The sequence below is a fragment of the Lipophrys pholis genome, assembly GCF_963383615.2.
Source record: "Lipophrys pholis genome assembly, chromosome: 14".
Classification (NCBI taxonomy): Eukaryota; Metazoa; Chordata; class Actinopteri; order Blenniiformes; family Blenniidae; genus Lipophrys; species Lipophrys pholis.
In genome coordinates, this window is record NC_137633.1 from 17,084,762 (window position 1) to 17,102,256 (window position 17,495).

The 17,495-nt window shown below is 41.9% G+C and overlaps 1 protein-coding gene across 1 annotated transcript in view; it reads right to left on the reverse strand.

The window, feature by feature from the left end:
- tfb1m (transcription factor B1, mitochondrial) overlaps window positions 1-8,183 on the reverse strand; it is a 35,512-nt gene extending 27,329 nt beyond the window's left edge. The window contains exons 1-6 of the mRNA XM_080479285.1: window positions 8,130-8,183; window positions 5,321-5,465; window positions 3,679-3,830; window positions 3,412-3,520; window positions 3,043-3,194; window positions 2,072-2,191 (exon numbers count right to left, since the gene is read on the reverse strand). Coding sequence (XP_080335411.1) covers window positions 2,072-2,191; window positions 3,043-3,194; window positions 3,412-3,520; window positions 3,679-3,830; window positions 5,321-5,453 — 666 coding nt within the window. The 5' untranslated portion in view covers window positions 5,454-5,465; window positions 8,130-8,183. The remainder of the gene's footprint in view (window positions 1-2,071; window positions 2,192-3,042; window positions 3,195-3,411; window positions 3,521-3,678; window positions 3,831-5,320; window positions 5,466-8,129) is intronic.
- Window positions 8,184-17,495: the final 9,312 nt, after the last annotated feature.

The window sequence follows — 17,495 nt, forward strand, 5'->3', positions numbered from 1 at the left end:
TTTCCTCCTTAATTTCTCAGTATGTTCACATACGTGACTCCAGAGAAGGCAGCTGACATGAAGGAAAAACTACATGCACTTCAAAATGGGCCACCTTTATAATAAAAGCAAAGCAGCTGCCTTGGATGCATCAATTATAATTTATAATGTCTCACTGACCTCATCTGGGCCAAAATCACTGACAACTGCAGGGCCCCACGTGGCCTGCAGCCCGTACAATGCTCAGGTGTTGCCTTGGCCTTTTTTCATTTCTGCTATTCTAGCACAAACGTCAAGCCAGGACACCTCTACACATCCATCACAAGTTCCACACTTTCGCTTGTATCTTTAATATTGTTCTATGTTTTCATAGTTGTTTTTGATTTACGGGTCAATTTGTAGAGAAACCTTTAGATTCAACCTGAAATCTATATTCTTTTATGCCACAACGTGGGTTCTCCCCCCCCCCTCTCCCACTGGCTTGCAGCCTATGATGTCGCGCCGTAAATCAGCCGGGACATTTTTATGGTTCATGCAATTCTGCGTAATTACTCTGGTGTGCACCAGTAAACAATGCAGAGCCATAGAGCTTTTCATGAATTATACTGCATGACATACGAGTGACAAAAAGGGGCCCTGCACAATGCGGAGGGTGCGATAGCATTAATATACTCGGCGAGACTCGTGGGCTTTTATAGGCCACCAGCAGCAAGAGGCCTGCTCATCAAACAGCCATCATCCCTCCTAATGATATCAATTCGACCAACTGCCCATTAAAACATTTAGTGCTCGGATAGATGGCCTGTGAGAGAGCGCGTGGGAGGTCCCGATTCATCCGCAGCGCACGTCCGCATGTCCTCGCCTTCTCCGTTCACATTTACATCACACGTCGCCGGCCGTGCGCTACGTGCGCGCGGGCCTCGCCGACGAGCCTGCTGAAACCCATTAGGCTACGGTTTGATGTCCGCGCACGAGAATCAGACACTCGGGAGAAAACAAATGCGCAGCAAGAAACGCTGAGTGCGATGAAATAATCATCGGGAGCTTCTAAGAGAATGAACAATCAGCGCCGGTCCCATTCACTCAGCTGCATTTACACTCCACGCAGGTGATTAAATATTTACCAACAGCGGGTCTCCCGAAGAGCCAGGACGTTTTCAGGGGGACCACCGATACATATCTGACATGCACGTAACACCTGTGCTTTGATTCGGGAAGAGGAAAACATCTGTACGGAGGTAACGGGAGAGCTCTTCAAAACTCTCGGATGAGTCTTTAATTTAATACATCATGGCGGGGCTGTCAATTAGCCAACACTGACATTTCAAATCTTCCAGCACCACTTTTATTTTTGTAATGCGCCCCCTAGTCCTTCCAAATGTCTTCCAGGCCAAGATGAAAAAAAAAAAAAAGAAGAAGAAGAAGAAGAAGAAGCAGGAGACTCATGTTATATAAGAACAAACGCGTTTCTTTCGCCACTGAAAACACGCACAGCGGCTGAAAGACGCAGACGGAGAATGTGGGCCTTAAAAAAAAGACCGAGGCCCTCATTACAGGGCGCAGTGTGATCGCGCCACGTCTCAAATACCCACCAGGCATCATTACAACCTAGAAAGGGTCCAGAGACAGAGGGGAGACAACACTGATTCAACACCGAGTCCTAATGAAGCCTCAAAGCGAGGAGGGTGGGGGCGGGGGGGGAGTGACGGCGACACCACGAGAGACTGTGACGGGAACATGGGACCAGACGAGCAGCGAAGACGTGAGGAGGACCCACCTCGGGGGGGAGAGACAGTGTCTCTATTCCAATACTGATAAGAAATATTGAAATTGACATTAAACTTTCTCAACACTTCCTCTTCTCTCAGCCTGTGCAGACGTGGAGCTGATCGTTCCCCTTTTGTCAACCATCTGCAGCAGTTGGCGAAACGTAAAGGGGATCACAGACGGCGAGCACCCGGCGTCAGAACGTAAACACGAGCCTCGTCAGAAACCCGTATCTCGTCTCGCTTCTTCACCGTCGCGCGTCGCTCCCCGCAGCAGAGCGGCTGGACTCCACGTCTCTTTTGATGGTAAACATGCGAGTCCTTACCTCTGGTTTGGGGACGAAGGCGCGTCCGGGGATGGTGAAGCAGCTGTGGACGGTGCAGAGATACTGAGCCATGATGGAGAGACGACTCCTCTGTCTGCTGCCTGTGCTGGCTGTCAACCTCTGCACGGACAAGACAAATACCGAAGATTAGAAAAGAAGCCTCATTTTTATATTATGGTTATGATGCCAGCGCATCACATCTGGAGGTATTGGTAAACATGCTGGTTTCATTTTAAAGTATTTTGTCAAGCTGTGCACACTTTGTCTCAAACCAGAGACTCATCGTTGACGAGACATTGAACTTCCTTATGTTCTTTCCAATACAAGATATACAGCAGTTGTTAGCAGAGGCACAGAATCTAATTAGAATACACAGAATTCCAATTACATACAATTTATGTCTTCATAAAACAATTTAAACCACCCCTTATTTGTTTTATCAGGATGTCTCAGCTTCCATCTTTGTGTTGTATTGTGTCCGCCACTCTTGAGAAAACTGTGCAAAAAATAATGTTGAAGGCCAGTTTGGAGCCCATGCAGGCCAGGTTTGGGCCACGGGCCTTATGTCTGACACCCTGATCTAGATCATGACCTATTAGATATAACCAAGTGTGTGTGGTAAATGATTAAACATCCGTATCTCAGTTTCACACTCTTATGATGTTACTATGTGGAGTAACATCAGTAACAATCTGCTCTGAACAAAGGGACTGGCCTGAATGATAAAAAGATTTGTTCTGCTGCAAAATGGGATGAATTATGAATCAACACATCAATGTTTGATCACAACAATAAAATAAGAAATTCATTACGAAATGATCTCATAACAAACGCAGCAGCTTCGTCTGTGAACTTTGCCGAAAGTCTATGGTGACGCACGACTCAAAAGGGTCACGTCTCCACTCCAGTAGGTGCTCTTATTTGAAATTTGGGCCTTAATCGACATGAAACATGAAACCGCACTCACGCACCTCTGCCACTTCCTTCTGGAAGGTGAGTGTGAGTCGAGTGCGGCCGTAGGCGAAAGGCCCCGTCCTGTTGGAGATGTTCTCCAGCCACTTGATGATGAGCGGGGTGGAGACGTTGAACGGCAGGTTCCCGATGATATGCAGGTTGGGTGGGTCTGTGGAGACAAACACACACACACACACACACACACACACACACACACACACACACACACACACACACACACACACACACACACACACACACACACACACACACACACACACACACACACACACACACACACACACACACACACACACACACACACACACACTTCAGGCACGTGTTTCTTCTCCACTCTGACAGTCTATGGATTCTCATTCCCTCACCTTCCTCCCACGGCTTGGAGAGACTCGCAGGGAAAGCTCGATCCATTCTATAGGTCAGGATGTCGCCGTGCACAATTCTCAGCTTGCCCGGTGCTGCTTCAGACAAGAGCTGGACGGACGGTGACATGAAAAGGGAAACACAGATAGGACGTCCATAAAAAGTTAGAGCTCACAGTCTGTTCCAGCTGAAAACAGACGCTTGTGGTTTCATGGATTTTTACTCCTGAACGACCTTGACAACATTGCACAAACACGGACTGGGTTTACCTTCAGCCCCGGGATGAAGCGTGTGTCTTTCTCAACCACGACCAGATCTGCCGCTCCAGCATTGATTATGGAGCGAGTGAGACCCCCGGGGCCGGGGCCCACCTCACACACATGAGCATTCGTCAAACTCCCTGCCTGTCGCACGATTTTATCTGGAAACACAAAGAAAGAGGATCAGGTGTTTTATTCTTTCCTTCTTCTTCGCCCTTTTCTACTATTGACCCGTGGGGGCACTGTTGCACAGTATATCTCATGTGTGACCAGCGAAAGGAACAAAAAAGGACAACGTACCTTGAGAGACAACAGAAATACTAATTCCTTTGAGGAGACTGTGACAAACGAGTACATGGAGACAACATCTACAACATGAGCTCACATGGACACCAGGACAAAGATGCTTCTGATTCCTTGTGTGAACATTAATAAACGAGCAAAGTCGAACACATTAGGCAATGAATCGTACCTCCAAGACCAAATGTATACACGACTAAGGAAACAAGTCTGTCTCAGCAACGTTTAGATTTAAAAACGTCCCACATGAAGTCGACAATGTGCACTGCCCTCTAGTGGACGTATTGATAAAAAAAATGTAAAAAAGGATTGTGGTCAACCATATATAGGAGGTCATAACTCAAGCCTGAGACTCAGAAACAAACAGTGCATGCCAACAAAATCTCAAGGGCGAGATTTTCAAAACAGAAATCCTGTATTCTGAGAAGTCACATGGTTTTGCAAACATTAGTCTGAGGGAAAAACAGCAGCAGACATTTACTCAGATTACCTTTTTCTTGAGAAACTTTAGTTGTCTGGACTAGAGTTTGTAAAAATGCATCAAATTCAAGCAGTTTTCAGGACGATGAACTTGTGTTTTTGTGCACTGAGCAAAAGAGAACTGCAGAGCGGTCTGTATTTGTTGCTTAGTTTTACCTGCTCAGCCCAAATAACATCAAACTAGACTCAATGTGTTTGACAACTCTGATTTAGAGCCACTTGATATGAACGTCTTTGTGTTGTGGGAGGAAACTGGAGTAACTGGAGAAAACCCACACACATCCTGAGCCGGAAATCAAACCAGGGACAATCTCGCTGTGAAGTGAAATTGCAGCCCCGCCATGAATCTCTTGATATTAATTTAAGATACTATTTTCGGACGCAATCTTTAAATTATAAACCGGTGCGACGTGTATGTTACAAAATCCTCTCTGATCAAAACTCCTTATCAGGCAAACTGAATTGAGATTAATAGTCTGCGACGTTGGAATGGCTGTACGTCTCTGTGTGATGAAGATGAGATGCATTAATCTCACAGTCACCTTGTCCAAGGACGAGAAAGCAGATCAGACCTGCACTGCATCACTGATAATTATATTAAGGCTCCGGCTCTCAGGGGCTGCAAACAATGGAGTTGGTCCAGTCCCATTAGGACGAGGACTACTTGACCTCTTTCTTTCTCACACACACACACATAGGAAAGACCTGTCAGTTTCAATGCCTTAAAACAAGGCAATGTGACACTGTGTAATGGACTGCAGTGGGGAAACATGCCTCGGTTTTCCCAGTGCAGACACGAGAACAAAAAGGTGTGAGCAGCATGTACCAGGCGAAGGGCGAGAAAGTGAGAGAGCGAGGCAGGGACACTGACCCGTGAGCCTCAGGTCCAGCAGAAAGTTCTGGGACAGCTGTTTCTCGGCTCGCAGATTGTACAGCTTTATCAGCTCCCCCACAGTGGGCAGCGGAGGGAGGCGGAAGGACGCCAGTTTCCTGGAGGCAGCCATCGTTCACCAGCGCTGAGGAACGAGCACAGAGAGAAAAGGTGAGCGGGACGGTGATTGATCAGCGTCCGCCGCAGCAGAGCAGTTCAAAAGCTGATAAAATATTGAAAAGGGCAACACGTGAGACATTAACACTAGGATTGTTCCCTCGGCAGCTCTGCAGGAGACGGCCTGGTGAGAGGAGGGAGTGTGAACCAACGACTCTACCTATGTAACTAGTAATTCTAAAAAAACATTCTCAGTTCCTTCAAAAAACTCCTTTTCCATTTTTACAATTCCAAACCTAACTTATTGATTATTAGCAATCAACATCTCATCTACAGGAGTGTTTTCTATCAGGGGTGGAACTTCCGTGGTGGCAAAAGTGGCACTCACCCCCCAGTAATCTGATTCACCGTGCCATGTGCACCAACAACAGGAACTGGTTTTGCCTGATGTCAATAATTGCTTAGAATTGCTCCCTCTTGTATTATAAGGGAGGTGAGTTGAACAAGAAGTAGAAGACGACACTCAATACGTGCTGGATTTCTGATTTTCACTGTGATAGAAAATGGTTTTGCAGCAACTCCAACAGATTCTGCTCAATACTAATCCAACTGAAGAAGCAGATTAAACAAGCAATGTAAAGGTGTTCATGTCAATAGACCCGATACACACAGAAAGAATTCAATTATATGAAAAAAGCAACATGAAGAAAAACGGATCGCTGAACTATAAATAATATACTTACAGTTTGTAATCTGATATTAAAAAAGAGACACCCTTTAAGCTCACCAAATCTTGGATGATTCTAATGATACTTGAACAAACAAAAATTTATGTGATTTGAATTTGTGTAATTGTAACATTAAATCTATGACTAGCGGGCTCAATTTAACCCATTCCCTTCCTCATCATACCATCAGTTTGACTTTTGCTGAAGAACCAACAATCACACCTACATAGAATCTTTCAATTTGCATTTGTACACAACAGCATGCAACATAAACAGCAACACAAGCACGTAGAGATGGTCAAGATGAGCTGCTGAAGTTCAAATGGAGCAAAAAGGTGAATTAAGTGACTCTGGGCTTGGTATGGTTGTTGGTAGTGGGAGGATTGATCCGAGGGACTCACAAACTGCTTTTCCCGCTCAACTATGGTTGACAGAGAATGGTCCGAAAAAGAAGAAATATCCAGTGTGAGTAGCATTTATCTTAGACAAAACTCCAGAATGGCCACACCAGTTAGATCAGAGGTGTCACATTGGAAACACAATATAAGCTATAACCCTGTGCAATAAATATATTGCAGTTAATAACATCATTTCTCACAGAGCTCTCTGGTTTTATAAGTTTGACACCCCTAGATTAGACGATTGAAACGTAAATTTAAATTAAATACCCACTTGAAACTGAGGCTAAAGTTCACAGAGGCTCACCAAGACTGGATGAGAGAAAAAAGTTCTGTGATTTCCGTTGCCACATTCACCTGGTCAGCTCAGAATTTGACATAAAAATACGAACGCACAGATCCACTCTGCCTCGGGCACGGTTCAGGCTGCTGCCGGTGGTATAATGATGCAGGGGGAGATTTTTTTTGAGGACACTTTGGGTCCATTAGTATCACTTAGACATCGATTAAATGCCACAGCCTACTTAATTATTGTTGCACGACCTTTGACGATCACACCGGCTACCACCAGCAGGTTAACTCGGCCTGCTCGTAAGCTCAAATCGTCGCTTACTGAACATGACAGTGAATTTACTGGACTCAAAAAGACTCCATAGTCACCAGAATTCAGTCCAAAAGAGCATATCTGGGATGTGATGGAAGAAGAGATAACATCATCTTTATCTGACAATCAAAATCTCTGAGAAATGTTTTCAGCGCCTGGTTTAATATATTCCTCCAAGAAAGAAGACAGTTGTGATGATAAATGAGGGTCCAACCTACCTAATATTATGTCCAGTGTGTGCATATAGTCAATGATTAAGTGGAATAATTAAACTTTTATAATGCATCTTCATCAGTGATGCTGCAGTATCTGACTCCAATGAATGAATGAATGAATGAATGATGTCCTACATGGTCCGTGGACCAGTCAGACTTTAATCTATTGATTTATGTCTATTCACGGCAAATTGTTACCAATTCCAATTACTTCTGCATCAAGTCATGGGATTGATTTTCGATGAGTTCTGAAAACCAGTGCCCGTGGCACGATCTTGTGTACCACCCAGTGGTGTGCAAACAAGAGAGCTAAACGACCAACAAAGAGACACAAGGTGAATGGAGATCGTCTTTTATGTTTGACAAACATGCTCTCCTTCTAACTGGCATCCAGCTTCTTGTCGTGGTCTTCCTGAATGGCATCGAATAATAACTTAACACGCCGCCACACAGAAGTAACACGATCTGCTTGATTCAGCCATGAATTAAGAGGCACAGAAGCATCCTCAAACCCAAGAGACTAAACTGTGAATTCATGTTGACAGCCGACTTTGCTGTCTCTCTGTAACACGTCTATTAGCATTTGTAGCTAATATTAGCCACTCGGCACAAGATCCGCTAAATAATACCCGCTGAAAGAGAGTCAGTATGAACGAAACACGAAGCATTATCTCTGAAAGCAAGCGATAAGACTGAGGGTGAGTCAGACAGTCAAGAAAGATTGAAAACACACAAGCGTTTACCCACGTTTTTCGCCGGTGCTGCTGTCCTCCCTTATATTTCCGTTATCGTCACTGTAGTGAGGACGGTTCAACCAATGAGATTACGCAAACTTCATGCTCAACCAATAATATTTTAGGAGGCGTGGTTACGGTTTGTCCTTGAGCTGATGTGAGCACTGTTGATGTAATGAGGAAAAATAGCCAGAAGAAGGCGACATTTCCGCAACTGTTTCCTGCAATACAATTCCTCTAATAAAACCTGACAGGCAGACATAAACTAATTCAAAAGAGGAATAACATTTCTGTAATCTAATATCGGACCAGGATATTTCTTGTGCAAAAGAAATTGAGGAACAAGGAGCATCCTCTGGTTCAAATCTATTCTAATAATTAGGTTTATAACAGGGCTCGAGCTCACATGGTGGCACAGAGGGGGCAGGAGCCTGCTTGACCCCCACTTGTCAATCATTGAGTAATTCTGCCACGAGTCATGATTCACTTTTATTTTTGAAACAATAAACATTTGGAATGATGCAGGCACTTTGCAAATGACAAGGTAATAAAACATTGTAGGTTTTGGTGTTTTATTTGTGCTTCTTTACATTTTTATTAGCTCTGGGTTTTTTTTTTTAAATTACGGCCCCTAAAATGTGGAACACTCTGCCTTTACATATCAGACAGGTAGTTGATTTCATTTTTCAATTTCTTTTTTACTCCGTTAATAATTAATTTCAGGCATCTGAAAAAAATGTGTGCAAGCACATGTGCACACAGATGCACCTATATCCTTATACACACGCATCGCATACATACACATTTTGTTGTATGCCTTATGTTTTAAATTTAAATTTACTCCTCAAGTACAGCACTTTGTTTCAACCACGGTTGTATGGAAGTGCTTCATAAGTAAAGATGTTATGGTTTTTGTTTGCTTTTTCATAAAAGAATTTGCCAAAGCTCTGCCAAACAAGGAAACCTCTGGGCTGTAACAAAATTTTAAATGGGAATGCATAAATTCCAGTTCCAAAGATAGTCATATTTCAGTTCAAACTGTTCTAATACCCTTGTATTCTAGATTTAGTTCATGCTGACCTGTCAGAACTCATTGTGACTCAAAGTGAAAGACTTATGTCCTTGAATTTATCCTTAAAAGTGAAATATAGGTTTCACTCTAAAATAATTACTCGTGCACACCGGAGCTGTTTAGAACTCTGTTTAATCGTACTGAAAACTCACATCTTGTATAGAATAACCAAACTAAATGGGACAACCTAATACTGAAGCTGTGGAAAATAAAGGTCCGATATCTATAATTCATTAGATGTACAGTATTTGTCACATGCATGACTGAATCTGCACAGCAGCAGCGAAATGTGGCTGCTTGAAACTACTGCAGGATGCATAAGATGGAAACAGTCATGATATCATAGAAGCATTTTTATATAAAGGAAATTAAAAGAGTATATACAAACTAGTGCAATGAAAGGCATAGTCGCAGAATCTTTATAGATTACAAAGTTTAAAAGAAGAATACAATTTGAAGAAATTGTATGGCATCGTTACATTCTGTTGTTTTTGTTTATCAAAATTTAATGTTCAAGATGTGAAGGGACTGCGTGTAACAATCAGGTGAATAAGAGATGTGTGGGTGTGGGTGCTTATTTTATTTCAGGAGCAACGCGTATTATTTTCCACAGAGAGAAAGACAAGGGCAAGATGAAGCGGTAAACACAGTAGCTGAACAACCTAAACCTTTATTTCTATGTGGAAATCTAAATTAAAGAGGAACATATATGGTACAGTCAATTTTTAAACTCTTAGTGCCCCCGCCCTCTCCCCTCACCCTGTCTCATAACTAACCCCCTCAGTCTGCATGGCTGCAGTCGTCCACAACATAAATTCATGCTACAAGTATTTTGCCACACTGAATGATGCACAGCTGTTGTGTGGAATGAAGCGGTGGCCCTGCGGTTCCCCCTCCTCTGCTCGTGGCCCTCGCCGGGTCACAGGTGTCACAGCTCGAGATGGAAATACCCCCCCCACCCCCCCACCCCCCACACACTCCAGTGTTTGGCAGATGACTGGCAGGTCCGTCTTTTGCCGGCGCTGACCTTGACAGAGAGAGAGGATCACGCCGGCTCCTCCGCTGCAGGATCGCACGTGGCTCAAGCGCATTTGCATGTCTAATCGCTCCCAACTTTGATTCGTGCTTGCAGTTGGAGAGTCACCTCATCCGTCTGCCTCCGTAGTGTGTGATCAGTAAACACAGGAAATGAAACATAAGTAATCAACATTTCTGCTGGTTGAAGTCATCACCCGAGCTGGAACTTCAGAAGAAAAACAAAGACAGAAATACTTAAGAGTATATAATTTCCAAGCCAATTTAGACTTTAGAAAGAGGCTCGCGTCAATAAACACAGAAACCACAAGACATGAGATGTCCGTAAGTTCAAGTGAAAACCTTCGTCATGATGAACATTCAGAGTTGAGTCAGTATTATTTTCCTGTATCGAGCTGGATGTGTTATGGACACTCTAACTAAGTTCAGCAGGGTTAAAAGCCCATAAAGTGAAACCAGATGGAGCTATAATGAGGACAGTGTTTACTATGGTAACCCCGAATTCCTCTGCACTTTTACTACTACATATTTTGTTGAACAAATACAACATGGAGTGAAAGAGGGACTGCGCCATGTTTGGTTTAATGTCATCTATTGTAATACGTGCCTGGAAGTGTGGAAGCTGTGCGATGAAAGAAAGCCTAACTGTTGCATGATGATGTCACGTTGCTTTCCTTTATAATGGTATAATAATGTGCATTTATTTTGTTTGGACGGGACGCGATTACTGCTTTTGGGAGTGGAACATTGAAACCCTAATTAGACATGCTTGTCCGTCCACCTTCAAAAACAGATCCCATGGTAGAGCACCACATAAGACGGGAACGAGGAATTCCTGCGGCGAGAATAGCGATCCTGTGATACATGTGTGGTGGTGTTTTTGTGGTATCCTGAGATATGTTGGGGGATTTTCTCAAAATATAATCTGCAATAAGACCTCCGGTGTTTAGTCAACGCGTTTTGCAAGTCTGATATTTCTTATTGTGGGGGCATAGGACTGTTTTTCTTTGCTGCTGAGTGGATTTTGTGAGAAAACGAGTACTTGAAGACTGTTTCTTACTGATGCTATTTGGTGATGAATAAATGACCTCTTTTACAGTGGGAACACGCAAAAGAGATCAATAAAGTCGGGCTTTTGTAAAGTAGCTGAAGCAAAAGCTGTGCTTGAAAAAAACAACTAAATTTTCCGAGGCCAAAAGGCCTCAAAGTCTCTAATTGACACAAACAGATTATGTTGTCAACCCGACAAAATATTAAAAAGGAAAATTTTGTTTGTCTTTTTTTGTGCAGTATAATGTGCCACAATGTTTATTTACTTTCCTAACTCACCTCAGGAAAACACTTTATTCCATGCAATGGGGAAAGAAGGGATAAATACTTTGGATTTCAGTAGTGAAATTTGTGGTAGAACTAATATTTATTTCAGTAAGTTTTGGAACCAAATTTCAGAAAAATAGCAAACAATTGTGACTGTAACTACAAATATTTTTAAGGAAATTGCATGTGTGGAAATTACTTTTCATTATGTAGGTGGGGGCCATAAAATAAATGCTTCTGAAGGCCAATTTAGTTGCAGTCAAATTTACTGCAATAACACATATGAATGGAACTGGTAGGTTGAAATATACCAAATAATCCAATTCAATTCAATATAAAATAATCACTATATTACTGCAGTGATATTTTGGAACTGCTTCACTTATGAACACGATATTGGCTATATTAATATTATTAACCTTAATTGCTTAAGTTACATCAATTTCCCCAGTTACAAGATATTTTTTTAGAATTACATGAAAAACTGAGTTTTCTGTTTGATAAACATCCTGTAAATTGTGGTCGAAAGTTCATTTGAGATGTGCTGTACTCACAGGAGATTCAAGCGCAAGGTAATGAAATTATTTAAACTGTTTTTGTTCCGTTGAAATGTAGAAATAAATCGACGCGGCAAGCATTTCTTATTTTATAGGAACTTTTGCAAAAAGCCACTCGCTGAAGAGCCGTTTCAGATCTGTTTTATCTCTAATCTCTGTTTGATCCACACTACATTTTTAAATAGTGCAGCACACAGATTAGAACTGTAGTGTGGTACAGGAGTGTATGTTTGGAGAGAAGTGTGTGAGTTTACACTCATTGTGCCAAACTGCTGGCCAGGAGCCTTTGTTATGTAACGAAACATTTGCTTTCTGTTATTCATCCAAATAATTACAGTGAATATACGAGAGAGGTGTCAAAGAAACTCTTGGAAACGTCGTTTTTATAAAGCAACAACGACTCATAACATGGAGAGGATGCTGGTCTATTCCTGATGGGTCAGAAGCTCCTGGGTCAAAAAGAAGCTGCCCCATGTGAAGCCAACGCAGTCTCATTCATTTAGATTTAGGCTTAGTTCATTTTAAAGATGCAGTTTTGTTTATTCTTTCCATTTTTTGATCCGCATCATATCATTTTGATCTCAAGAGGGGTTTTTGCGGCTCCCGGTATGTTCTGTTCAGTGGGAAATGGGTCCAGATGGCTCTTTGAGTGTTGGAGGTTGCCGACCCCTGTCCTAAATCAACCCAATGCTTACCAACTGAAACAAAAATGAATGACAATAAGAATAGAAACCGCCTCGTAAATGACATTCATGGAAACATCTAGTGAACCTCCAGGCCCACAAACTTTTCTGATTATTGTTACACTTATTGTTGTGAACACTTTATTATTCTTACAGCAGAAAGAGATCAGAAGGGGAAAACACAATTCCATAAAACAGCCCCCCCCCCCTAATTTAATCCACATTTTATTGTCATTTTTGAACATTTTTATGTGTCTTTTTTTTTTTTTTTTTTTAAGACATTGAGCATTCTAAAAAGATTTTTAAGAAAATGTTTTGTTTACTTTTGAGTCATGAGGTCTTTCACAATACGTATTGTTGCTGTACATTTGACTCTCCACAGACAAATTTAACTGCCACGCCTGCCACTTAGGCACATTCAGGCCGTGTTTACACGACAACATTTGAAGTGAAAATGGCAGAATTGTCCCGTACCAGTTCAGCATCTACACTGCATCACTGTGAAAATTGGAAAATGATGTAGGCCACGAGTTGGCGCTCTTGGTTGTCTTTGTCACGAAACCGTGAGTGCATGAACATTCCTATGGACAGACGACAAAGTTGGATTGTTATTAAGGGTGACTCTCAACTATAAAACTCCCCAAGTCCCAGGAGAAAGTTTTGGGAGTCATGGCGCTCTGGAGGTGGCCATTGTTGTTGTTGTCCGTCTACTTGTGCATGTAATAAACTATTTATTATGGCCGCAGCGCTCATGAGCAGTCGTAACGTTTCCCCCTGTTTCCATGGAGATGGAGTTGGAGTGTTTTTTTGAAAAGTTCCACTTTGGGAGCTGTTTTCAAAAAGTTGTGTTTTCATTGGCTCTGATCACCAATGTCATGTAAACAGACGACCAAAACGCACCAAACACTATTTCATTTTCACCAAAAAACCTTGTTGTGTCAACATTGCCTTAATGTTGAGCTGAATTTACGTAGTTTTTTTCAAACCTTTCCATTTCTTTTCCTTTCCACTCCCAAAAAATATATACCATGGAATTTGACAAGGTTTTTGTTTTTTTTATAATTCGCCTCAAAAGTAACCAAGCACCGTAACCTAAATACATCACATTTAATAAACATTAAGAGAAGTGGTTATCATTCTTTCCTGACAGTTTGATATCTGGGCTTGAGGTCTCTCTGTGTGGAGTTTGCATTATCTGCCTCCAGGGTTAAGGGACTTAGAGTCCAAAGATGTGCCTTTTAAATTAGACTAAAGATTCAATGTTTTGCTCAAGGACACTTCAACATATGGACCGCAATGACTGGGGGTCAAACCTACAACCTTCCGATCGAAGGACGATCACGAACACCACCTATCACTATGGATGCACATGGAGGCGGTAGGGGGAAGTAAGTCTGGACTGTACACACAGTGGAACTAAACTTCTTCGTCAGAAAATAGTCGGAGTACAAACAGAGCTGGTTAATTTCATGTCCTGTCACTACAACAGATCTCTGCCTTTCCCTCCATTGTTTCCTCTCTTCCCTTCATGGCTTCAGGCCAGCAGGTTCCCTGGTGTCTCTGCCTCGGCTGATCTCCCTCTGCTTGGGCAGCTCATTAGCATCTGTCATCACGCCCACCACCGAAAGCAGCCTGTGGTGACGAAGTAGACCTGAACAGAGCGCTGCTAATGTTAAAGGAGAGATCCGATGAAAGACACGAGAGCTTGGATGGAGCCATCACTGTAAACGTTTTGAGAAAGCTTTATGATTTAAGGCATTTTTTTAATTAATTTGTGTTGTCTCTCCTATCCAGCAAACATCTGAAGGGTCCTCACAGCTGGGATGACAGAGACGGCTCCTCCCAGCAGTGCTTTAACAGCCATATTGAATTGATCAAATGTGCAACGCTTCTCATTCTGATCACACCATCGGAGTGTGGGAATTTCAGGCCTTGCATGATTCATGACAACCGCAGCCCCAATGGGCCCGGACAGGACCACCGTCCTGTGGGCATTGTATACACGGAGTGAAATCATAACAAGCCTCTTCCACCACATGACTTCATTTTGGGTGTGGGAATTATGGCATTCAATCAAAATACCCTCTTCGTGACCTCAGTTTGGATAGATCTTCCTCTTCGATACCACATGGAGAGGGATGACTTCACATGCGGGGAGGAAGGCGCCTGTCAAACAAATGTGTTTGGTTTCTTTATTGCTGTTATTCTCTCTGAGCTTCACATACAGGGACAATCAGACATAAGAGTGGTGAAATAGTCAGGTAAGGTTTAGGAAGAAAAAAAAAGACCAAAAATAGAGAAAGAAAATCTATACAGAAATTAACTGTTCCCCAAATGTAAACACTGTATAATTGCAATAAGTTTAATGCATGGTTTCACCATCAAAATCCCCAAGTGGGTGGCAAACAGAGTGAGGCTGCTTCAAGCGGTGCCGCCCCTCAGACGTACTAATCCAAGCAAACTGGATCAAAGTTGGGATCTTTCGATATGTCATTGTCACTTTCATTATATATCCTCCCCCTACAACCAATGGGTTATGTATTTCATATTCAGTCTTGTGAAAACTATGTCATTTTCACGGTGGACCATTAGTACGTGCTGTTTTTTTGTTTTTGTAATGAAAGAGAACAATACGCAATTTACATTAACAAAGGCAAGTTCAGGGTTCAAAAGATTTCTGAGCCATTCTAATTTACTGCTTTTGGCCAAATGTACAAAATATAACAAAACACAAAACAAATGGGAAAGCTAACATTTGAATTATACATATAAACTACTCCTCTTGGGGTCAAATATTTCATGATCTGACTCTGTGAGTCACTGCTGTGAAGAAATTTCAGTAAACTCCTCAGTGACTCTGCATCTGCAGGGAATCTGCAGCTTCCTGGAAACTTCAACCCAGAAAAGAGAGAAATGAAGCATGTCTTTATATCTTCTGCAATTTGCTGAATTTCCCACAATCCAGCAGTGACTTTGTGTGAAAGAAGCTTTTAATTTGAGTCACATCTGCATTGCAATACAAAGGGAGTGATCATCTGACATGGACTCTCAGTGGAGATTATCTGTGTGTTTTGTTTGCTTTGGTTTCCTCTTAGAGATAAGAGCGATCACCAGGCGTTTCTCCTCTGATGACCAGACAAGACTTTCACTTCAAGTAGAAGAAAATATGCAGGCTGTTGAGCACTCCCGTGATTTCTATGTTCACAGTGTGAATCATTTACATTCCTCATAATGGGATGGTAAAAGTGACATAAACAGTATTTTCCTGAGGTAGGATTAGGATGAACAGTCATTTATAACAGATAAACGTTTGCGTCACTCCTGATCATCTATGAAGCCACTGGCTTGGAGCAAATGTCTTTTTTGACAAATATTTGAACAAATATTTCATTTTAGCCCTTAACTTTCTCTATAAGTGTTTTTTTTCCAATCACAGAAGCATACAGTCTGAGAATCAGACAGTATTTCTATTTAATCTCCTGAATCCAAGACAAACACTCACAAAAAAGAAAATAATCCCAAACCACTTTCAAATTGAATCATAAATGTTCATTTTCTATTGCAGCCATCATTCACTTAAAGTGATGTATTGACTTTGGAAGAACAAACCGGGGTGTAAAAGCTCAACTGGTCAGATTTCTGTCAAGGCTTTGTTAGCCTGTACAATGTTACAGCTCAGGGCAGCCGTACTCTTTCCTACAACATCCCCCTGAAGAAAGTTTGCGTGAAAGATGACGGTGTTACACAGCTGCTTCGCTATGATATCCCTCAGCCTGTAAACTCTAAACCCCCAAAGGTCCGACCCTTAATTATGTTTGCTCTTAGGCAAAGATGCAAATCTTTGAAGCAAATTCCATTTTCTCAAGCTTATGTTACCACTCCGTCCACCATGTCATGTGAGATGAGGATGCCAGTAAATATGTGGTGTTTAGCAGGAAGCACATAGAACACCTAGAACACCAATACCATATGAAACAAACTCTACGTGATGCTCCAATATGATGCCATATGGTATGAAACAGATCAAGGACCACTCTTTGGCGTTCTCTGACAGGCCAACAAGAGGCAAATTAGAATATAGAAATCAAGTGAAAATTCACTGACAATGCATGCATCCAACTCATTTCAAAGGTGGTAGCTGTACTGCTTCATCTTGTTCTGTGTGACATGCCTTTCACTGTGTTGGATGATTAGTATTGAAATCACAAATCTGTGGAAACATGCAGAAGAAATACAAAAGAAGAAACAACAGCTAAATACGGTATAACTCCAATTGGAATCACAGTGATTCAATATTGTGTGATACACTTCTATACAAGTCAACGCTATACAATATTTCATGGTACAGTACAGTGGCTGTAATAATCTAAGCAACTATACACAATGCTAAAAAAATTATTTGCAAGAGTACAATACCCTTCAATGATACATTGCGCTTCCATTTTGTCTACAATAAACCTAAATGAGGATCTAATGATGGATATTGTGTGAAATAGATCGCTTTGCTCCAATACAATATGATACTATATACTTTGCTCTACGACACACTATGACAACGTTTCTGTTGACATGACAACGGTTCAGGTCAAAACACATAGTTTTTGCATTTTTTCGTTTCAGGAGAGTTTTTCAGAAGATATTTTTTCGATGCATTTCAAGAGAAAAGGATTCTGAAATTTGTAAAGATCTGTTGCAATTAAACTCCAAGATCTTGT